The 24,699-nt window shown below is 38.2% G+C and overlaps 2 protein-coding genes across 9 annotated transcripts in view; both read right to left on the reverse strand.

Moving 5' to 3' along the window:
* Positions 1-301: 301 nt before the first annotated feature.
* On the reverse strand, positions 302-6,096 carry LOC109854062. The gene is made up of 5 exons (XM_020426773.1): positions 5,719-6,096; positions 5,063-5,310; positions 4,772-4,954; positions 2,286-4,705; positions 302-2,148 (listed from the first exon to the last, which is right to left on the reverse strand). Exons 1-5 carry the CDS (start codon positions 5,983-5,985, stop codon positions 2,039-2,041), a joined length of 3,228 nt encoding a protein of 1,075 aa, XP_020282362.1. The 5' UTR covers positions 5,986-6,096; the 3' UTR covers positions 302-2,038.
* A 951-nt stretch (positions 6,097-7,047) lies between these two features.
* LOC109854019 overlaps positions 7,048-24,699 on the reverse strand; it is a 77,762-nt gene continuing 60,110 nt past the window's right edge. For 6 of the 8 annotated variants that reach the window (XM_020426693.1, XM_020426694.1, XM_020426696.1 and 3 more), the window contains 4 exons: positions 12,504-12,711; positions 10,194-10,501; positions 9,653-9,989; positions 7,048-9,561 (listed from right to left, as the gene is read on the reverse strand). In XM_020426693.1, the coding sequence (XP_020282282.1) occupies positions 9,385-9,561; positions 9,653-9,989; positions 10,194-10,501; positions 12,504-12,711 (1,030 nt within the window). In that variant the 3' untranslated portion in view covers positions 7,048-9,384. Of the gene's footprint in view, positions 9,562-9,652; positions 9,990-10,193; positions 10,502-12,503; positions 12,712-15,726; positions 22,294-22,645; positions 23,119-24,699 lie in introns of those variants that run through there. The other 2 variants (XM_020426695.1, XM_020426700.1) reach the window with 2 other exon arrangements.

Consider the following 24,699-nt stretch of genomic DNA (forward strand, 5'->3'; position numbering starts at 1 on the left):
ATGGAAGAGACTTCATTTCTGTAAATACTAAACACAGTTGAAATCGTTTGCTAACACAGAATCATGTAAAGTCTTAGAGTATAAATTACGTATAATTATATATAAATATATACGTATTGTATACCCCTTGTAATTTTATTCTACCGTAATTAAAATAAAGAAGAATATCAGACACAGTCTTCATGTATAATAAAAAAAAAAAACACAATGTTATGTGGAAGTTTTGTTAATTCTTATGCCGATTACGTTTTCTTGCGTATCATACACAGGTGAAAAATGTGTTTAAAACATTACGTCTGGCCAGATTTCATATCGACTTTATTTGATCAAAGTCTTTGTAACAGTGCGAACGTAACTGGTATACAGTTTTTTTCAGTCTTGGTAAGTTTCCAACAGAAGTATACTTAAACGATAACAAAGCAATACTGATATGAACTTACTGACTTATCACGTTTTTTCAGTAATAATAATACGATACCAGATGTATATCTCAAAAACATAAGATGCGTTTAGATTGCGGCGCAACAACACTCCCGGCAACACGGGCAAGTTGAGAAACAATTCGTATCGCATTTGTTGTGGCACGGCAACAAAAAGTGAGAGGTAACTTGTGTTGTCAACAATTGTGTTGCGCCCGATCCAAGCGCAGCTTTAGACTTATCAAACTTAACGTTTACTACTGAGATTATACATAGATCAGATTTCTCTCTGAGACACGTTGGAAACACTTGGAACAATTTAAGTAATCAATAAGTCTTACGATCGTAAGAAAATATATGTTAATATATACATAATGTGTATATGTTAATATATACATAATGTATGTGTGTGTCTGTCGATATGTGTTTTTTTTTTATGTGTATATATATATTACGGCTCCAAAAGAGAGAAAGATTCTTCCTCAAATCTGACGTTGATCCGGATTGAATTGTGACGCTTTTTCAAAAAAATCTCGAGTACTTTATTTGAAATATTCGAACAACAGAACGTATAAATTCAGGTCCATATAGGATTCAAGTCGAATATAGATCCACGTCGAATCTAGATTCGTATCGATTTTGAATCCATACATCCGGATACATTCTATCGTTGAAAACAAAAAGAAATTGAGAAAAATGTTAGAAGAGGCAACTTTGTTTCGCAAATATAGGAAGAACGTCTCGATAACTAACGAGTAACTAATACTGTCAAACACAAAAGATAAATTCAATGCGCATGTGTACAAATTTAGTGTAATGATACATTTTGCCAATACGTTACTTTCGGATTATTATCGAATATTCCGAGTAGAGCAAATTTGAATTTTAGGACAAGAATCGATATTCGTATATATTGAATTCTTAATGTGTGTGTGTGTGTGTGTGTTTCAACAAGAATACTTTATTTTCTAGCGACATATAAAGAAAGATATTCAGACTGAGATTTGTTTGATATTTGTATAAAGTTTGAGAAACATTTTTCATTTTGCAAACACGTTTCCTTGTGTTGAAAAGAAAAAACGGAAAAATAAACAGCGACGTGAAAATTACTATATGTAAAACACATGCATTTTGCTCACACACAGATCTCTCTTTCCCTCTTTTTATATATAATATATTATTATATATATATATCTTATAAAACTATATAAAAAATAAGTTGTTCTTAACAAGTATGCGAACAATTATCTTTTGGTTTTTCTCGAGGTTTTTATATCACACAAAATAAGTTTGAAATATATATATGTTAGATGTAAACAAGAAAAAAATCTTGATTGCTATTAAAATATATAGGAAGAAATGGTTAAACGGAGAGAGTAACTAAGTTTTAAAAATAACAAAACTAATCAAATAGTTCAAGACGCAATTTTTATAGAATGTCTAAAATGCAAATAAAGTTCTGTTTTCCACTTTCCACCTATGAAAGTCTTGCACTGCAAATTTTGCAAAGAATACTGACAAATGATATGTGAGATTATATTGAAATGTCTCGATCATATTATATCCTCTTTGCACTTGTCTTTTTTTATCGCATTAAAAAAAAAAGACGCTTATCTCTCTTACTTATCATGTTCATTATCATGTTCCATTTCATTGGAAGCTACGTCACTTTCGTTTTCAGAACTACTGTCAAAACCCTCATCATCATGGCCCACGTAGTCAACAGCATCTAATAATATATAAATATATGTATTATAAATATAATATATATATATATATATATACATATAAATATATATATGTATATATTATAAATATAATTTTTTGAAGTGCGTAACCATTGCAAAGAAGAGAAATGTAAATTACCTGCAACTTCGCCAGGAACTCTCAGATTTTGTCGAGCCTGTATATCAAAGTCAACCGGATTGGCCATGTCCAATATTCTCAGTAACCAGATTGGAAAACCGTTTTGCATTACGTAAATATCGTTTTCGTTCTCAAGATCGTTTTCCAATACGTCAATGAGCGGTTGCAAATTCTCAATATCATTAGCGTCCACAGCCATCATATTGTTACCCTCGTCATCTCTATTGTTATTTGCCAAATCGCCGTTTTCCACCTCGACTGGTTCCACAACGAGTCTCGGTGCTTCCGCAATGCTCGGCGACTCGGAGTCCGGTATGTGATCCTGAGCAATGCTCGACAAGTCGTACTCAGGCGTTATATCTTGTGCGGAAGCTGAATTCGGATAACCGGAATCCATAATTTCGGGAGACCAGCTGTTCGGAGGAGTCTCGGGTGGAGAAGACAAAGACGGCTTAGCTTCGATATTATCTACTAATCCGGTAGTATTGGATATTGCACTTGCATCTTTACTTGTACCAACTTGTGCAATCCCGTCATTTTGCGATGTGAACTGATTATGTGCTTCCTCGTTACTTTTACATTTGTTACTTTCTAAACTATTAATCTCCTTGGCACACTTTGAAGATGAGCGTTCGTCATCATTTTGCGATCTAAAATTTGATAATTCTCTAGGCGGGCTTTTATGGCTTAAATTTGATTGCGTAATACAATTACTAATTGCACTACTGATTATATTTTCCATGTGCGCTTTCACGTGATCATTATCTGTTGTCGCTACTGTACAACACGCATTTTCCTCTTTGTGCTCAACGTTCTCATTGTCTAACATTGTGGTCGGACACGACTCCATCGTTTGTACATCATCGTTCGCAATATCAGTTTCGCGCTTAATCGCGCTTTTGTTTTTGGTAAATCTGTCATTCACATGTTGCTTTAACTCTGTACAAGACAAATTGTTATCACTCGCGAATTCTTTGTTTTCTACACACACGTTTGGCTGTGTGCGAGTATCACTTTTTGAACTAGTTGAAACTTCACTGTTCGATAAGGTTGTGCACTGTGCAATTGTTTCTATAAGAGTATTACTATTAGATATCTCACTAGTATTGTTCAACAAATCAGTATCCGATTCAGCCTCTTCAATGGTTTCTCCTGTTTTCGATGATGTTCTACTATTCATTGGAGACATTAACCGTTTGCGCTTTTTCACATTTCTCTGTTCAACGCTATTGCTAGTAGACTCTTTTGTACAAGGTGAACTTGTAAATATTGGTTGACTAATAAAGCTGTTACCACTAAATGACACAATCGCATTGCTATTCTCTTGTGTGTAATCTTCTTCTGAGGGACATTCCTCGATGTTTTGTATGCCCGTGAATTCTACATCTTTCACAGGCGCGTCATTCGGTATTTCAGATTGACAAAAAGTACTGTTCAGTAAAGACGAATTATTGTAAAATTCATTTTCGCTATAATAATTTTGCGGACAATTATCCCATTCGGAATTGAGGCCGAGCGGTTGATCTGGCGAGGTCGACGAACGCGAGACAGACAAAGAAGGATGAAAATTTAACGACAAACCAATCAACTCTTGCGCGGTTCTAAATTTCATCTCGTCGTCTTGCGATAATTCTAATCTATTGTCGTCTGCTGACGATTTGTTCGTTGTATCTTTTAATTCTAAATGATTACAAGTAGCATTTGCTTCCTCAAACATCTCATCTAAATTTTCTCCATCAAATAAGTAAGTATGTTCTTGATTAATAGAACGATTTTCAGTAATAATAACGCTAGATTCTTCGTTCCAATTGTCAGTGTATAAATTTTGCCAAGATTCTGCAATCGCATGTGCACGTGTTTCAGGAATTGGTATTTCGTAAGTATTTGAATCAGATTCTGCGCAACCGTAATCCGAATCATTGTCATGTGCAAAATCAAAATCAGCCTCATCAATATCAAATTCTGATCCAGACGAGTTTTCTACATGGAGTACAACCGGACCGTCCTCTCGGTCTTCAATAACCCATCCCTCTTCTTCCAGAATAGTTCTCAGTGTATCTATTGAAATGGTGAATTTGCGCAACACGAAACCCAACACTTTTTCTAGACTTACTTCACCAAATGATTCGTCTGCAAATCTGGGAATGTCATACATCAAGAAATTGGTATAATATATTGCTGTATCGTGTATTTTTTGCTCGTCTGAACGACTGTCTCTTTCTACAGGATATTCATATGTAGCCACTGTGCTAAGTAATCCATCCGCTCCTAATTCTTCAATGGGCTCCTCTATTGAATGTAATCGATGAAATACTGCCATTTGTGTGCATGCACCTAATTCCTCAGTGCCTGCAGGCCCATAGCAAATTCCATGAAATGTTACATTGTAACACGGATATCTTGTTACAATGTTCTCTGCCCTGTGTAAGTAAACAATGTTAGATTATTTAGAATTCTTTCAAAAAAAAACTTTATACGCAACTCACCAGTCTTTAAATTGATTTCTTGTCCACTCAAATTTATGATCTGCATGTCTGAAGCCTGAGAAATTCGAAAATAACACATTGAAATCCGCATTTGGCGTTGTTATTATCACCACTTTTGGCTTGATATATCCAAAAATATTAAAAGGAAGATCTTCTAACGTATCAGGGTACAAATGTTCAATTCTAAAAATAAGACAATTTTTTTTTTATAAAATCAGCTTTTATCTTACGATACCTTGAAAAAAAATAAAGAAGATTATAATGTTTATACAATATATATACACAACATACAATTCAATGCAAATTACAGCATCTGTATTCTTCAGTTTCTGATCAGGATGTGTTACACTGCCTTCACATATTTCAATTGTAAGAGGTCTTTTTCGAGGATGCAAGTATTCTGCGTTCAATGGCATTGCTTTGTGTTTATGATATTCCAGAAGTTCTCTGTCAATATCGACACATAGTATCTCCTCTATTTCATTTATAGCTTTCAAAAACTTCACAAAGGTCAGTTCTGCACATCCAAAATCAACAACCTATCAAAACAAAACACAAATTTTACATGATTTTATTTACTAAATACATTAAAAAACTCAAGAGTGTTTCAACACAAGCATTAAATTCAAAATATTCACATATGAATTACATCTACGTGATATTCCTACGTGATAAATTGTAAAAAAAAAAAAAACATTCTAAGTGATGGAGTTTATGTCATTTTTCCCAATCATTTTCTATGTGATGTAAATAAATCGACTCTGTTACACTATTTGTATGTTTATCCCTCCTGTATTATGATAAAGCAACAGAAATTATTGTATTTGTTGCCAATACTCAAAATCTATACCCTGTGTCACATGTGCTATAGATTTCCAGTATATTGGCATTGAATATCGAAACACAGCCTGAGACGCGCGGATACAGAAAAAACATTAATTACTTACCTTCCGAACTTGTCCTTCGTACGTGTGTTGAAGTACGTCCACTACCGCGTTGTATCTCTGTATGTAGGCCGGTGGTGAGAACCTTAATTCACATTTAGTCGTCGAAAGCGGTCTGTCGTCGTATATTTCCTCGAACATCTCGTAGATGGTTTCAGACTCATCGTGTCTCGCGGTTTCTTCGCACAAAGCTCTCAATTTTTTTACGCGATAGCTATTGTACATATATTTCCCGAGCAGACACAGCAAGTGGAACAACACGATAACCATTTTTGCAAGACTTTTTGTATGACACACTCTCGTTGTATGTTTAATATTACGTCCCTAACGCAGTCTAAATGTTCCTTTAGTTCTTTACTATCTACCCTATCGTAAAGTACGTGTTGTATCTATATAACAATGTGCCACATGCGCAGGATTACCGGCAAGCGACAGAACTTTTCTCCCACTCTCTGAAGATTCAACAATTTCGATTGAGCTCTAATCGAGCCGTGATTGGTCAGTCGATTCTGCGAAACAAATTCGATAGCGATTGATCGATTTCAATGAAATAATCGATCGATTCGAGGCCATAGCCTACACTCGATTCAATTAGACGAGAAAATTTTACTGCGCATAGGGGAAGAAAAGCGGGCAAAGTAGGGATAGCGTTGCGTGCAAGATTGGTGGAACACTTGCTGACAGCCAATTGGTTGTGAAGTAAGAAGACTTTTTTAGCAGGGGAGGTGCGCGACACGGACGAGTTTTCGTCCGTCGAAATTCTCTTCTCTACTTGAATCGAGTGCTTACAGCTGTAAAGTTTTGCAGTTGGCAATTGATATAAAGTTTATAACCGGCCGGTGAAGATGATCAAATTTTAGTGATAAATTTTGCAATCTTCACTAAATGGGATTCTCCTGCTTTTGCATAAAACAGGTATCGTATTATTAATCATAAAAAGTTACCAAAACTCCATATTGAAAAACTTTAGTCTGTTACTTAACAGAATATATCGCAAAATTTTCAAATTTAATTTAATAAAAACTTCAATTTTTATTAATCTTTTTGCAAAAGATTGATTTTGCTCGTTTTAAACGTGTCTCATGTCGAGATCGACTAATCGATTTAGTGGTTCGATCAATAAATTTATTGCATATTAACATTTTGCTTTAAACATTTACACACACGAGGTCGGTATGAAAAAGATGGATAATATAATGAATTATAATAATATTCAGAAAAAATGTTTCATTGTTATATATATATATAATTTATTTGGAGAATTTCAATAATATAATTAAAATAATTGTATATATATATATATATATATATATATATATATATATATGTGTGTGTGTTTTTATATATGTATATATATGTATATATATATAAAATCATAGATGTAGCAGTCTACTCAGTTTCTAAGTAAAGCGACGGTACACACGGCGATGACATTGTGCATAAATTAAACTAGTACCGAGAGATGTTCTTTCTCTCTTTCCTTCTCTCTGTACTCGAGTAGCTCTTATTTGCACATGTATACTCACATGATTGTACAAGCCGATGTTGTTTCAAATCTTATAATTCAAATGTTTCGAGACAAAGATTTCTTGCTTGTCCACGTGTAACATTAGTAGTAGACTCGACATTACATTATTTCGACACATTATTCCATTTATATGTTATATATATATGCGTGTGTGTATCGCGCGCGTGTATAATATCTGTATATATTTTTATATGCATGTATACGTGCAAGTGTATATATATATATATATATATTATGCACGAGATCTCTGGATGACTGTTACAATCAGTCCACAGGAACATAAAACACAATATAATATTATTTTAACGATAGGTCTATATATTTACATAATATCGTAGCATCTATACACGTTCTTCTTGAGTGAACGATCGTTCCAGATATTTTATACGGAGGTTACGCGTACATTCGCTTGGTTTTTTTCTTTTGTTTTTTAAATACGGATTGTCGGTAGCTTGTGTTTACACCTGGTTGCCCGCTTGAAAACATGATAATAAAATTAGCGAAGTAGGTGCAGTCAAAACACCCAAAGGAAAATGTGTGTGTTTTATATCACAAGTTTTTATTTTAAATCACAATTCACTCCAAAGAGTTATGATTTTGTTTTTTGAGCGTACATACTTTCTTGTTTCATCGAAAAAAAAACTAATAAAATACACATGCGTAATGCATATAGATTGTTATAAATAGTAATAGCGCGTTATGAAAAACATGTTTCTCTCTTGAAATACTGCCGTGCAATGTGTGCAATCTCGCGGCACACATATCCGAGTTTAAATTTAATAGAAAATAACATGTGTGTGCTTTGTTTTTTATATGGTAAAAAGTATACGTGGAAATTTTATAAAAAGTTTGGTTTTTAATAAAAATACACGGGAGAAAAATGTCAATTTTTTAAATGTTCTCTTGTGTGCGACTTTTTTATCAAGATTGTTTTTAAAAATATCAATACGATCGTCGTATGGAAGTGATATTTTTAATTTTAGGCAAGCAATTGCATTTTAACTGCATATTTTATAGACGTTTAACGAAATATTTGAGATATAGAAAACTTTTATATCTTGTCTGAAACAAAAGATAAGACAATTTGTTGGGTGTGTGTCTGTGTATGTGTGTGTTCGTTTTAAAAAATATCGAATATTTGTCTTTATATTCTGATTATCTCATATTTGGCTTATCATCATCAAAGAAGTTCATCATATATATATATATGTCGAGAATATACAATGCCCTTGGAGAGAATAGTTGCTTATAGAAAGATAGGCACGAGAGATGTAACATCTGCTTTGAGTAGATTATCAACAAGAATATTTGTTATATAAATATCGATTATATTAAATTTAACCGTTTGCGTCTCTCAACCCTGTTTGTTTAATAAAAGACGTTCGACGATGTGTGCTTAAATAATAACATTCTTAAATTAAAAAATTAAAAGAACTCTCTCTTTGAAGTTTCTCTATTAATACGCGTGATTATGCTTATAAATAAAACATGTAACGTTTATGTATGTATATATAAATATATGTATATAAATACCGGCGAGGTTTTACTTTTTTTTTATACACACGATAAATATAAATTCTCACCATGACACATTTAAGGAGTTATTCTTTCTTGATTCGCGAAAAAGTCTTCCTAACTACCGCCTACGTGTACAATAAAATCATATCACAAGTTTCGCAATTGTTTATCTCCGATATTTACACGCAAAACCTATATTGTGATAAGATACTACCAGTAAGTATCACATAGAGCAATATGATATTTCAATTAAATACATCATAGAGACTATGTATAAAGTTAACGATTCATTTCTTAACCTTTTAACTGCAGCGCAATTCAACACAAAAAGCGTTCGCGGCGGCGGCGGCGACGTCCGCAAGTGACGAGCGATTTTTGTTTTCTATTATATCGAACATATACGTTGTATTTCCGCAATGTGTATGAGAGAGAAGCTATTTTTTAACAACGAATATTCGCCGTCTGCAGAAAAGGGTTAATCGTGAATTTTATTACGGAACAGAACAACAGGCGGGGTATATATACATACATATTTCAGAGAGAACAGACTTTTCTCGCTCGAATAATAAAATAATTTAGTTACTTTCACAGAGTAGATTTTTTTTTTTTTATATATAGTAAGCTCAAGCATATGACTGATCCAACGATATAGCTATTTTATTTCCCTTTTCAACCCAATTTCTGAGACGTCCTCTGAGTTCTTCGAGACTTTTCGATTTTGCCTTGTTTATCCTCTTGTACTTGACGTCTTTTGGCTTTGTCACGGATCTGTGGTTGCTCATTACCCTGTTATACGTTACCTTAAAACAATACAAAAATCGATTTGTGACAAAAATGTGTTTCAAGACGTTTCAACTTAAATACAGTGTCAGAGTGTCACTGTTTCTTTACCTGCGCCTGCTGGCTTTCGTCTCTGGGTTTCTCAGTGGGCGAAGAACTCGTCTCCTGAGCCAGTCTCTCGAAACTACCGTAGAGATCCTGCAGCCTACCTTTACCGTTGCCCAAGTTTTTTCCCCTCTTGTCTTCGTACTCGGAGATTTCCGTCGATTCGGATGGATCCTGATTGTTTTCGCTATCACCGTCTTCTTCTACGGAATAGACGGTCTCCAATATCTCCGGTCTTCGGAGAAGACCGTTGCACCGTCGCAACGACGAATATTTGCTCGACGGCTCAACCGCGTCGGACACGGAACGAATCACAGTTACGTCAGTAATATTAGAACGAAACCTGCGGAGAAAGAAATAGAGAGACAATTCACAAAGTTGAACACACGTACTTATATTAAAATTGCAAAGAGTAAAAAAAGATATTTATTTTTTGTTTGCTCTCGCTTGTTCTCAATTTTATTTTATACATTTATATAAAGATGTTTATTATTTGTCTCTTCACAGATGTGATTTTCGTTAATCGATTTGCATCATCAACACGCACCTCGGTGGAGCTGGATCGTCGGCGGTTTCCTCGAGCACCACGGCGCTGTCGCTGTCTCCCAAACTGTCCAATCTGTCCAAGGCGTCGCAGGGCGGCGAATCTCTGGTGCCCGTGCTCCTGTCCGCCAATCGATTCTGCAACTGCCGGATCACTCTCTGTTGTCGCAGAATGATTGATTCTCGCTGACTCAGACTGGCTTCGATCTCTTTCTGCTTTCTACAGAGTCTCGACTCGAACAGCAGAAGCTGCGACGACAGCGTTCGCAGCTGCTCGGCCTTTTCCCGCGTCAATCGGGCCACCAAATCTTCCTGCGGAATCTCATCGTGAGTATACGACAACAAAAACAAAACATCGAGACGCCCGAGTCTCTCTGACTGTATAAATTATATTAATTTCCCATCCTACGCTCCCTGTCACATGTTTACACGGATGTACAATATTTACTCGCGCTGATACTTCGCAACGTAATAGGTGTACCTCGTGATATATTAGTGTCACGTTATTCGCTTCGTATATTAAGTAATTAATCAGCGGGGCGATCGTTATATTATCAATTTATAATGTTGACACGCGCAGAGACTCTCTCTCTCTCTCTCTCTCTCTCTGTTTATTAATTTCCTTAATTAATGTGCTGTTTAACTGCTCCGTCTCTCCTTTCTTCAAACATCGGGATGTCGTGATGTTAGACGTCCGCGTATGTACTTTTGACACACCGGTTCGGGTACAAGAATATTATCTCCGTAGTTCTTATACGCGCACCGCGCGCCGAGTGGCGTGTTTTGCCTTTCGCTGCTCTCATCGATGCACGCGTCAAACTACATGTTCGCAATGTACGATATGTAACATATACGCGCGTATACCGTATCCCGCTTTGCGTTGCTCTCCGTGCCCATCACTTCCTTCCGTTCTTCCGCAAGGAACAAGACGAGTCCATTACTCCTCGCTACTGCGTAAATCGCAACCGGATTAAGTGGCTATTGTTGTTGCGCGCGGCGCATTTTGAGAACGAACGCACAACGAGAGTAAAACCGAACCGCGAAAAGAGATTCTAAATAAAACAAAATAAGATTAAAAAGAGGAAAAAATTTGAAATTTATTAAATTTATTTATTTATTGCATGCACCATTTGATATATGATTTTAATATTTAAAACTGATATTACTTTGATAACAAATGTTTAGAAGAAAAATTGTTATTGCTTTAAAGAAATTGTGTTTACAGAGGTGTGAGATGTTTGTCTCGCGTGAAACTTCATCGGGGAAAAAGTTGCCGTTACAAAATATATAACAAGCGTATCACACAATGTATTAATAATGCGCCATTTGAGTTGAACGAAAAGTATGGACGAGAAGTTGTTATCCGACGCTCCACCGTGTATTTCCACGCAATCTCTCCCCATCGGGGGAGGATGTATTCCGTGCATATGTACTACGTCTGTTTCTCCCGCGCAATAACCGGAGAAAGGGCGGGATAACCGGAGAAAGAGAATCATTTCGCAGCAATTATTCGCCCCGTAGATTGCCGGCAAATTTAGTGGGAGAATTTCTTTCTTTTTTTTTTTGCTGAAGAGCTACTCTCGGAATTGTTCGTGGTCACGCGAAGTCGGGCGCCGAATCGTACGATATCACGAGACGCGTTCTGACTTATCCCGGAAGCGCACGGAAATCCTATTTATGCTAATGATTCGTGACAGCAGTGCCATTTTGCTTACCGGTTTATAATTTGTCTTGCTCCAATTACACTAGAGATAATAACGCACGAGATATCGACGAGTATTTTAGAGACAAATAAATAAACGCGATTAATAAACTCGTATAAGTGCGTAGGGGGAAAAAAATAAAAAATTTCAAAAGGAAAAAACGACGAGAGAGATCATAAAATGTGTTCATCGATAAAACTTCGTTTTCCAATATAGTATATATATGTGTGTGTGTGTATATATATATATATATATATATACTATATAAATACTCGACTCGAATTTGAAGGATATTTCAATTGCGGTTTGTTTGTCTATAACATGAAAGCGAGCGAAACGGTTTTTTCGTTCAAAGCGATGGAGAGATACGTATATTTTGCCCGGCTCGCGTATTTTAAATAAATCACCGTGTATCTAATATTTCACCGTCCGTAACATCGGGCAACGAGCTGTGTTTTATGGTTTCCAGAGGTAATAGCTTTGATCGATCGTTTCGCGTTTTTTCCCTCTTTCCTCCCCTCCTCCTCCGAACAGACCAATCTTCTCATCGAAACGAGAATTGTGTGTGTGCGACCTCTTTGCATGCAGAAGTTCCTTCTTCACTGACTTGCCTGTAGTTTGAGGGTCCTTCGCCAGGCGAGCATTTGGTGGGCCTGTGCGCGTTGCCTCGCCCTGAGTGCCGCTATGACCGACTTGGCTTCCTCCAATGACGTCACTTCCACTTCATTATTGTCCTTCACCTCGCCCGACAAGTCACCGACTCGTCGGTCCTCGTCAACGGTAGCCAATATGCAGCTGTCCATCGACGTCTCGTCGAAGCTGCAAACAGAAAGTAGCACGGTGAGTGACTCTCTCGGTCGTTTCGCATCTGTTGCAACTTTCGGTGTAGCAAATACTCCGGGATGTTAAACAAAAAAAAACACTTCAAAGTAAGATGTACCTTATATTAACGTTTACAAAAAGCAAAAAACAAAATATCTCCGACCGAGTTGCAATAAAACGTTGATGTTTTTTTTACACACAAACGAAGCCACAACCGCAGCTGTCGATGCACATATGACATATATATATATAATGACTCTTCATTAAATCTAAATTAACGCAAACATACGGAGACTCTTGATGTGAGTCTCAATGTGAAATACTATATATACGCAAGAAGTACGACGTCAGTTAGTTATATCTTTTATTTCGATAATTGATTTTATTTTTTCTTTTTACTTTTAAAACTGGAGTTTTCGCGCTATTCTTGACGCTATATAAAACTCGTGTGCGTGAAACCGATATCGATCTCTATCTGGAAAATTTACATCGCGTGCTGTATATCAAATGCATACATCTGCGGTTCTGTGCATAAAATCAACCAAATGCCCCATGTGTTGTGACTCACGTCAGTGGTCGATGCAAAAAGAAAAAGAAACGCAAGCTCGCTCGTCTTGGACAAAAGTTAAACTCGGCTTTCAATACATAATAAGAGAATAATGTCGACAGATTATACATAAGTGCACCTATGTATAATCAATCTTTTTTTTTTTGTATGTTTGCTCGAGAAAACTTGTGAAAGCGCAGACTCGAGAATAAAAACTTTTGACGTGGCGAATGCATCGCCGAGAATAATTTTCAGATGTGACCGATAGAAAGAGAGAGAGAGAGAGAGAGAGAGAGAGAGAGAGAGAGAGAGAGAGAACTTTGCTCTATTGTACGCGTGTGAAAGTAAACGCGATCGAAGTGTGGCGCGCAATCTTGGAAGAGAAAACTTCTATTTCTTTTCAAACTAAAAAAAAAAAACAAACAAACAAACAAACAAACAAATAATCTTCCATCAAATTACCTCGATATTTTATTTCTCTACGCGGATAAAGAAGAATTCCTGAAAACTCTTTTAACAGAAAAAAATTGAACGTTATTCGCGTGCTCTTTATTCCCGACACTCCTTAACCGACACGTCTCTGCACACAGCCCGGCAAACTCGGAGAGAAAGAGAGAAAGAGAGGGAGAGAAAAAGAGAGAGGAAGTTACCGTCGTCGTGTATTCATTCCGATTGAGCGGAGACAAATCCGCGAAGAATACAAACTGTTAAGGCAATCTGCATAACTCGAGCGAAGAGAGAGTTCGAATCATTTTACAAATTTATGTGCGTTCTCTATTTAACCGCAGCATGTATTTACGCAAAGCTCTTCTCTTTTATCTTTGAGTCTCAGTCTCTCTCTCTTTCGAGACTCCGCTGACTAATTAACCCTAAAATAAATTATGCATGAGTCACGAGGCCGCGCCGGTGAATTTGACACTTTTCCTCTCGCATGATCGATCGATCGCGCCCTGCGTGAGAGCGAGGGATCGAAAAATCCCCCACGGTGCGTACGCGGATGGAGAAAGAGACGCCACGTCAGGTAACCGCTCGAAGAGCGAGAATATGGACCCGCTGCGATATAAATGCGAAAACAAAAAAAAAACAAACAAAAAAAAAAAGAATAGCCGATGATCGAGACAGCTTTTACTGCGATAGACACAGGCGTTTAAATTGTGTCTGTACATTGCCTACATATTGTCACTTTTATATGCGATGGCTAATTATTTGCAGAATGTACACACAATAACATACATATAGAAATTAATTATCAATTTTTACACGTACCTATTTTCACGGTTAATTACTCGTACATACGTGGAGACCGCGCAGTCGAAATGTTTTGACAAGATTCAAGTGCATAGAGTAATTATTTAATTGATGGATTAATTACACACACTGCCGCACTTGCTAACACGCCTTGATTGCACTTGTGATCATTGGAAATTGATCTAAATTTGTTGACTAAGCACCCGTTTGTTATCTCGGTCTTCGCGCGCAGTGTCTCCGCGTGATTAACGATATTGTGTACATGTATATTTATATAAAAGGGAACGTCGTGTTTGGCTTTTCGTCAGAAACTCAATATGGGAGAGCTCGTTATCGTCTGATTTCTCGTGCGCGATACAACAATGCGTCACCCTTAGGGGCTCAAACGTCTGAGATGGATACCGCCGGCAAATATTTCGTGCGCGGTATTTCGAGTCTATCTCTGCTACGGTATCTACACATATGTGTGTGTACATATATGTATATATATATATATATATGTATATATATGAGGGATACGTGTATGTATCATATATAGCGTACGTACGTACGTATGTGGCATGCCCGAGTGCGTGTTGCGGCCAGATGGGTATTGTGCGCAAATCCGCGTGCACGGTGGCGGCGTGTCTCATGGCGACCCGCGTGTACACACAGACGCGCCGCAGAAATACTGGGCGCTCCGGGAGCGCGGATATAATGCTCGATAGGAATTACAGTCACACAGAGTGGCGTCAAAGGGAGAGCCCGTGAAACCGCATACGGTCGTTTAGGCCGCTGCCAGATTAAAAGGACAGACACTTCTTTGATACAAACACTCACATTTCTCTCGAAAGGGGAGGTGCATCAAAGGCGTGCGTGAAATAAAAAAATATATATAATAATAATAATAATAATAATAATAATAATAATAATGTAAAATATAAAATAATTAAGCGCAGAAAATTCCGCCTCTCAAAGGTGTTATATTTATAATTACAAGATTATATGTAATTAATTAATGAGTAATTATAATTAAACGTATAATTTAATTTAATTATATGCACATATATGATTATTTTTAATTTACTTTTTTAATCATATAAAAGAGCTATAGTACATACACATATACTGTAAATCTCATTAATTATCTTTAACGCAATTATGACTCGCACGTATGATTCGACGCCGCGCGAATGTTTTTTTGGATTGAAGAAGAACAGGTGCACTGTGTTACTTACATCAAGATATATCGAGTGTGAATAGCGGATTGTCAGATTAGCTCTCCGAGCTCAAAGCGCGTCTTTAAACGCGAACGGTGCAGACACAGGTGTTCGAAGATCGCCGTCTTTGGTTATTACACCTGCTGCTGTGTTAAAACGTTCGTACAACGGACGTTTCCTCGTTGAGAGAAAAACAATGCGACATAGAAAAAAAACATTACAAAATTTTGATTAAAACAAGCCGTTGAAACAAAGTAATTAGATGAAACTGAGAGATCGGGCGAGCTAATTAAGTAATATTCCACTGAGGTAATACCGAGAGGATTCATCCCTCTCTAGTAATACCTATCTCGCGTTTGTAGAATCCTCTTTAGTGATTTATCTCTCCCCCATCGTGATAATCTTCCTTAGAGATAGGATTCAACCCTCCCTCCTCCCTCGGTTCTTTGGAGGAAAACTCCCATGCTCAATAGCCTTTAGTTCTCGTCGGGATTTTACAAATATTGGACTAGCATAACTCGCCGTGTTATCGAATACGTGACATCGCGAGCTCGAGTTTCTCTTCTCGTAGCTGTGTGTAAATTGTAGCGCGGGTATCAAATATCATATATTACAACTCTTATCGCTACCGTGCACAAGTGTGTGTGTGAGAAAAGAATAAAATGACTACGAACTTCGTTACGCGCAACACGCAATCTCCGATTTTGAGGCAAAAAAAAAAAAATATCGTTGACGCAAAATATGCCTTCGAGTAGATATGTGTTATTATTGTTAATATCTACGTGATTAAATCGATCGGCTGAGTTACGAACGTGCGAAATTGGAAGATTCGCGTTTCCGATTGGTTTCTTTGTCTTTTGCTGTCTTTCGAGTGTATTCCGCTTGAGTGACTCGAAACAATCGAACGGAATCTCTCGGGAGGGACGCGGAAATCGATGACTTCCAATCGTGAATTATCAAGACAAGAGAGAGAGAATCCGTAATGTATGTTGTCTGTTCAAAAAAAAATTAAATTACATAATACAGAACGCGTTTTAAGAGTGCAATATAATTGCACTCTTTTGACATGCGACGGATGTAAACAAATTTTGGAGTGACAAAACGATCATATATAAAAACCGGATTGTTTGATCAATTTTCCTTGAAGTGCGCACGTTTGGAATATTTGTTCGGAGAAGAGAAAAAGTCGATATTGAACATCTAATTTCGTTAGAATTCGGAGAGTATCATCCGTAGCTCGCAGGAACGAGACTGCGGAGTACTTGGAGAGCGCGCCAGCTGATGTACATTTAACAAATCTGCGTAATAATTCACGCACGCCGGCAATCTCGCGGCTAATATATATATATATATATACTTCTCTAGATCTGTAATTCCGTATTTGCGACGACGAAGGAAATTGAATTTGCGCGAAAAACGAGCGAGTTTGACGAGAAGAGAACCTGCTCGTGCGACTTATAACCGAAGCTATCTGCCGATAACGTTGCATGGCCGTTGCGCGATCGAATTTATTAGAATGACAGGTTGGTAGTGAAGCTAGCTTTAGAACCGCTCATACACACACACACACACACACACAGAGCACTGGTTTTCGTTACCTCAGCCGTAGAACTTTTGTCCTTTTGCCAGGCAGATGCACTTTATATTTGACCGTGCACGTCGCACAAAGAAAGCAATACTGTGTGTCTCCGGAGCTGCTCTTATTGTTGTCGAAAATCTTTTTTTTTTTTATTATTATCTCTCTAATATTCTGACAGAACTGTATTAAATTTCTTTTGATGAAAACCAAGTTTATTAATTCTTTTGTTGATTTCTTTTTGAGAAACTAATTTTAATAATTTTAGAGAGACAAGAATCGACCCGCTCCTCTGCAAAGTCAGTTACGGCAGTGGATAATTTTTTCAGAAATATCTCTCTAGAGAGAAAAGCGAGCGCTTTCTTTTTTTACTGCACGAGGAAATTGACGCGCGATGTTATTCATGACGGTCTTTCAAAAATGCATGTCATCGTTCCGGTTACAACACAAAAACTCGAGCCGTGAAATAATGAAGCGCGTAGATGGGCGGTCCAACTTACGCACCGCGAAAACACATCGGGTTAAACCTGTAATCCTCTTCCCACTCATCGATAGATAAACCGCAATTTCTCAAGGGTGAAATATAACTCCGCCCGGCGCACATACATTACGTACGTCGTGAAAACAAGCAGCTGCCGCGCGCAAGCCGATATATGTAGAGGGAGGACGATGCCGAGCGCGGTCCGTCCGGCATTCGCTCGATCTACCTCTAAATTGCCGTAATTTCGACCGTCCGGAAATGATAGCATCTGCCGAATGCGCCCGCGCGCCCGTTAACAGATTTTACACGACAGATACGTCTGTTTCGCAAGACAGACAGATACAACATCTCGCATCGCGCGACAGAGAAACGGAACGTAGATATCTCTCCGCCTGATTCCTGTTCCGCGTGTGGTCGTATTTTGTCTCTATTATCTAAATAAATTATTCCGCGCCGGTATAACATAAATTACATGCAGTGCGAATAATTTTGTCGTCACAAGATTTGACGATTAAAAATCTTTAACTTTTATTCCATCAGTAATAATTATCCACGCAAATACAAATCACAAAAAAGCTACTTTCATCACTAAGTTGCGATCCATCTGTGCCAATTTTTTTTGGAACAATTTTCCAGATTTTCAATCTTCCATCCGTTCGATTTTTTTTTTTTTTTATACAAACTCCACGCTCTACGTCTGTTTACTTTTCTATTTCGCTTATCGTAAGTGGAGTGTTCCGAAATCGGCGACGGAAAATCACCTTACTTTTTCCATAAAAATCCAAGTTTCCTCAAAGAAATCTCGAAAGACGCGGAAGATGCGTCTCTTTCACGGACACTTCATACGTGTAAGCAATCATCGAAGGTTTCAATACGTCTTGTGTGAATGTGTGTGTGTGTGAATAAAAAAAATATAAAAATCTAATAAGAAAAAATAAATCTCTTGAGAAGCAGAAATGCGTGGTCGCCGTAGCGCGACGAACCGAAATGCGTTTTAGCTTTAAAACGGATCTGCCCGCCGGAAACGGCCAAGTACGGTCCACCTGCCGCTGTCTAGTCCGCGCAGACATTATTCACGAACCGTAAAGTTGCGCGGACTATGCGGGCTCTGTTGAACGTGTGAGAACGTGCGCCATATAATTTGTTTTTTTTTTTGCGTGGCTACAAATATAGAAAAAATTATGAAAATTTAAAATTGCGTGACGCAGGTTTCGGGGAAGAGCTATATATCGCACATTTTGAGATGACCCAATATGAACCAGATTTATGAGCGTGTGTCGTCGCAATCCAATTTCCACGTGAACTTCGCCTAATCTCAATTTCCCGTTATAAACGCACACGGCTCAAACGGCTCCGCGATATAATCGGATCGGTTGTCGTCGAGAACGAAGGAAGACACTCCTCCCTCCGCTTGAGAGACTTATCGACGACCGGAATCCGGAGTCATTTCCGGTTCCCGCCGTGTGCGTTACATGTTCACCTGTGCGTCATCCGTTCCCCGTCGAGGGTATCGCTCTCTCTCCCCTCCAAACCCTTTCGGCCGTTAAATGAACGAGACAAACAATCCGCCCCAAACTGGCGTAACCCTTTCGCAAACACTGGGCAATCGAACGTTACCGTATGTACTTGTTTCATGCCCGGAAACAATGGGTCCGATTGGCTTCTCGTAGCCCGCGGCACAGCTCCACGCCGAGGAAAAACAACAAAAAATAAACAAACAAAAAAAAACAGAGAACATTGTGCTGACACGTTTCACAATTTCGTCGCCTCCCTTTACACATCGCGGCAGATCGAATGAATTTACGAGCGGTAGGGGAAAAACGTTGATACGCGAGAAAAATTTTGTTTATTTTATTTGTTTTTTTTTGTTGTTCGAAAAAAGAAAGCTTTTAACAAGCGTGTTTTGTAAAATTGATACACACACAACACATGAGACTTGTTTTATACGAAACGGAAGGGGGGGAGGCTTTAATGCACAGTCGAAAATTGATTTAAGAATAATTTATTCGCGCTAAAGTTGGTTCGAATTCGTTCGGGGAAACGAATCACGGGGTATTAACGCGGGAACAGTAATTTGCCGGACACAACTGGAACACCGTTAACAAATCCTCTGTGATCCTCTATTAGAGGTGACCGATTCGCAAACGACCAATTTTCATTACGATGCGGTAATACATTTCGGCCGTGTCCATTTGGGCTCGTGTCCGAGTCTCGGCCAATTATACTCTGCTTGTGTACAATCAACAGAGAAATCGATATATATAACACCTTGTCGTCATATCCATCCAGATGCACATATGTATCTATTGTGTATATGGTTAGCGGGGATTATTGTGTGCGTGCGTGCGTGTTGTCATATCAGGAATGTAATAAATACCTCGACGCAGCTGCGCGTTTCTATCAACAAGATACTACAATAACTGAATGTAAGACGTGTGTCAATTCTCTGGCAAAACTCGCAATTTGCAGATCTTACACTGCCATTACATTACCTCTTTTACACTTCTACTCCCTCGAGCAATTGTCGGTTTTTTAAATGAAAAACGTTTGTTGTCAAATTTACTCAATGTCGTCTACATTAATTCAACGCGCTATAATAGACGATACCTGGCCGCGTTGGGGTCGTCATACACACACATACACACGCGCGCGCGCGCGCGATTGCTCTTAATGGTTTATTAAATTAATCCACCTAATTAATTGCTCGGTGCGTAAACGCTCATTATAATTGGCGGGGAAAAGGGAGTCTCGCCGGTGCGCGGGGAGTACAAGTACATTGTAGATAATTTACCGAGTCATTTCAAAGGCTCGCAATACGTTTAATATAGACCGATGCCTGATTGCGAGCGGCATATTAACGGGTTATTAGGCAGGACGCGACGCAGGGCGCAGCCTAACCGCGCAAATTGCTCGTTCGCGTGTCGAGTCTTTTGCGAGAGAGTCTGTCCGAGTAGGACGGGAAAAAAACTTCCGACGCGCATGAAGAATTAATTACATACGCGTCGGAAAAAAAAAAAAAAATAAGCAACCTCGCGAATAAATTGACTCGTCGAAAACAAAAGGAAGAAACGTTTGATGCATTTTTGACGATGCACGTCTCATTGTTTAAATATTATTTATCGATTTAATTCCAACAAAAAAAAAAATAGATCTGGTTCTCTTTAAACTCCTCAATCATCTCCTTCATCTCTTGCGCCATCAAGAGTATTCCCTACGACTGCTTCGAACAGCAAGAAGAGTTAACTAATCAGAGAAGTTAGGCACAACTAGTTGAAGGAAAACACGTGACTGTTGTACGAGCATTGGTAGCCGAGTAGGTAGTACATAAAGGTACTCCTTTAATTGCTGATCTAATCAACGTTTAATTTGTGGCTTTAGATACGTAATCATATCCGACGGGTAACTTGTACGAAATTGCTCGGTGTTACACACGAACGGCGGATTAAGCTTAGGTAAGCGGTTTCAAGACACACGTGGCGAAAATACGAATAAGAAATTTACACGAGAGACAACAAATTCCAAATAAAAAAAAAAAAAAAACAAAAAAGACGGAAATCTATTTCTTTCAATAAACTTCTGTTTCTTCTTTGTTAAATTTACGCACAAATATATACTCTCTCTGTCTCTCTCTCTCTCTCTTTCACTCTCGTTATATTCCCAAAATACGATAGCAAGCTAATTTATTTTCCCGCGTTACACACCGCAGAAATTAAACACCCCGTAAACAATATCCGTCGAACGTTGAGCGCGCGCGGATGCATTGTCGCTCGCTCGCGAAAACCCATCGGTCCGGGTCGTACATACAGGGTTTTGCAATTATCGTGTCCTTTGTCACGCGCGCGGACAAAAGAAAAGCGGAAGAAATATCGCTTTCGGGCATAACGCGCGCGTTTCGACAACGGAAATTATGACGCAACCGGCGAATTAACAACAACAACGTCTGAAAGTAAGAGAAAACACTCTGTCCACATCGACGTGTTGTAACTTTCCCAATGGGAGGAAAACAAAGCGGGAAAATAACTCGCGAGGTTTTACGAGGTTCGAGTAAGTATTTTCGGGCAAATCGTTTTCGTCGAGAGACTCAACCGTCATTTGACCACGTGTTTTTCAGAGAAAAACAAGTAGTATTCTTTTTGTTTTTTGTCACACAAGCAATGATATATCCACATTTGATCGACGTTGTTAATAAATACGCCAAAAAAATACGCGTACCTTGATATATACACACGTTTAATCCCTGACAGAATTTAATACGATTTGTTTTTTATTGGCAATCGCTTCGATTTTACAACGGACATGTAAATCGGATTCTCGATTAATTGAATAGGTTCAATTTCAACAGAGCTAACGTTTTAAAATATATTTAACGACACGCGAACAGAATATAAATATACATGTTAAAAAATTCGCATAAATCGAAATCACTTTCCGCGCGACAATAATCGCATTGGCTCTTATCACGCACATATAAACGCATTTATATGAACACATTTACTATATATACACATAATATACCTATGTATTATATATATATGTTATAATATGCATAAAATATTACATATACATATTATATTGGAGATAAGTGCAAAACAATTTTGATGGATTTCGCGATAAAAAAATGGACCAAGTAATTTGATTAAAACTGACTTATTCATTCAACTAAGTAATCCCCGTTGTTTTCTATTATCTTTCGCTGTTGTACTAGAACAAACAAAACGTTTTTAATGAAATTACTTGGTTCATTTTTCTACCACGAAATCCATCAAAACTTTTACACTCGTCTCAATATTATATATATATGATGATATATATCTGTACATTATATATTACGTGTATATATGCGTATTTTATTACAACAATATAGAGAGAAAGAGAATTACCTTTTTCGTACTCAAAAAAGCGGGAGAGCAGTGCCGCGCGCACGCGCGCGTCTCGATTTGATTTGACGCATTCCGCGCGAGCAAAAAACCAGATTGACACCTCGATGTCGCATTACAATTTTCTCTCCTCTTCGTTACGTCGAAACGCTATATCGTCCGCCGGCGAGCAACGCACGACAGATGAAACATATCATTTATTATCAGAGCGCGTCGATCCCTCGTCGGGTCTCTCGCGTCGTTTCTCCTTTCGACAAAGGGCGCGTCGACGATCGGGAGCTTTCGTGAAAAAGCGAGCGTGCCGTGTGCGTGTACATATCTCTAGATCTCACCGACGCGACGAGGATATGATCGCGCGCGATTCAACGAAGGATAAAGAAGACGAAAACTTAGCCGCGGCAATTAGTTCAGATTACATATGTCCGCGCGTGATGCGTGTGCGCGACCAATATTACACACAGTCACAGGGACACGTGAGAGATTTACAGGGACAGTGACGGATTTAAAAGACAATTTTCAAATAAAGCACACGCGCAAAAAAGATAACTATATTATAATAATAACAACAATAATAATATAATTTTGTACGGTTATTTTGTTTTTTTTCAAGCTTTCCTTAAGAAAACTGTCGTAACTTTTACGAGCACTGCGAGAGATATTCAAAACACATTTTAAAATGCAAAGTATTTCATGTGTCGTCGGTAGTTTTGAATTTTATTCTTGATGTTTTTATCGATTAATTTTTTTTTTTTCATTGATTTCGCGAGCAAAAGAAAGACGAGAAAACTTCACGTCTTAATCGTTGTTAATTTGCGTGCTGCTTCGCAAGGTGTGTAAGTTTAAATCCGTCGCTGAAAGGCGGGTTAATACAATCGTTGCCGCAGAAATGAAAAGCAAAGAGTCAAACAGAAACAGAGATGAAATAGGATGTGAGGAGAGCGGAGAGATGAAAGGACGGATAACGAGAATTAAACATCGAGAGATTCCCGTGCCAAGTGCCGCTTGCTTTTACGGTTGTCAATCGATGATTTGCGGTATCGCGCGCGCGCACACGCGACATTTGCGCGCGACGCATACGACGATCGAAATCCGACGGCCTGGTGCCAATTAAATCCCTTTTATACGGCCGTTCTCTTATCCCGCGGAGTTCATTTTACGCGTTTGATGTCTAGTTTACACACACACATACACACCATTTGAATCGCGCGCGCGTCATTCTTCGTATCAACAAGATTTTATTTTATTTTTTTTTGTTTTAACTTTACGACGCGATTTTCATCAAAGTAACAATTTTTTACCACGCGGTTTTAAGATCATCGATAAAAAATTTCTATTGCCACACACACGCACACTCGGCATTAATGCACGCGGCTGTAAAATATAAGACTTGTGCTTTCAAAGAATTATAAAAGAAAAAAATTCAAGTACTTTAATTTAATTTCTAAAAAGACGTAACCAAGGATTCTCAAAATCTTTCATACAAATCTCTTGTTTGTTATATAAAACGGCTAATTATCGCATTCTGAATTTCTTGGTGCAAACGGAAACGTGGCGTTACGAAACGCCACGCTAAGTGGTGCACTTTGCATCCCTCTCCTCTCCCTGGTTACGCCAACTGGTTGATCAGAGAGCAAAGAACTTTTCAAACAGCAATAAATTACGCAATATTCATAAAACTTTCGAAACAATACGGAGTGTTCACAAATCGCAACAGAAAGAAAGTTTCGCAAAGCTTCTTCGCTGTTTAAAAAGTGACTTTTGTCTCCTAACGTACACAAAGATGGGGAACATCGTTTCTATAAATAGACCGTCAACACCCAAGGGTCCTCTTACAGCGTTAATTACGTGCTGGGGGATTTCAGCTCCGTTCCAAGTACGATTATAATACGGTCTGAATAAGAAAAGCGTCCTGAGACGGGGGGAGATCGGACTTCTCGGATCTCCATTGCGAATCTGCCGCTAACTCTTTGACGACCGACGGAAGCGGCTCTTTTTTTTTATCACTCTTTCGTTCTTTCTCTCTCTCTCATTCTCTCATCATTTTCTTAACTCAGACG

The sequence above is a fragment of the Pseudomyrmex gracilis genome, unplaced genomic scaffold (genome assembly GCF_002006095.1).
Source record: "Pseudomyrmex gracilis isolate BER0280 unplaced genomic scaffold, ASM200609v1 scaffold_58, whole genome shotgun sequence".
Taxonomy (NCBI): Eukaryota; Metazoa; Arthropoda; class Insecta; order Hymenoptera; family Formicidae; genus Pseudomyrmex; species Pseudomyrmex gracilis.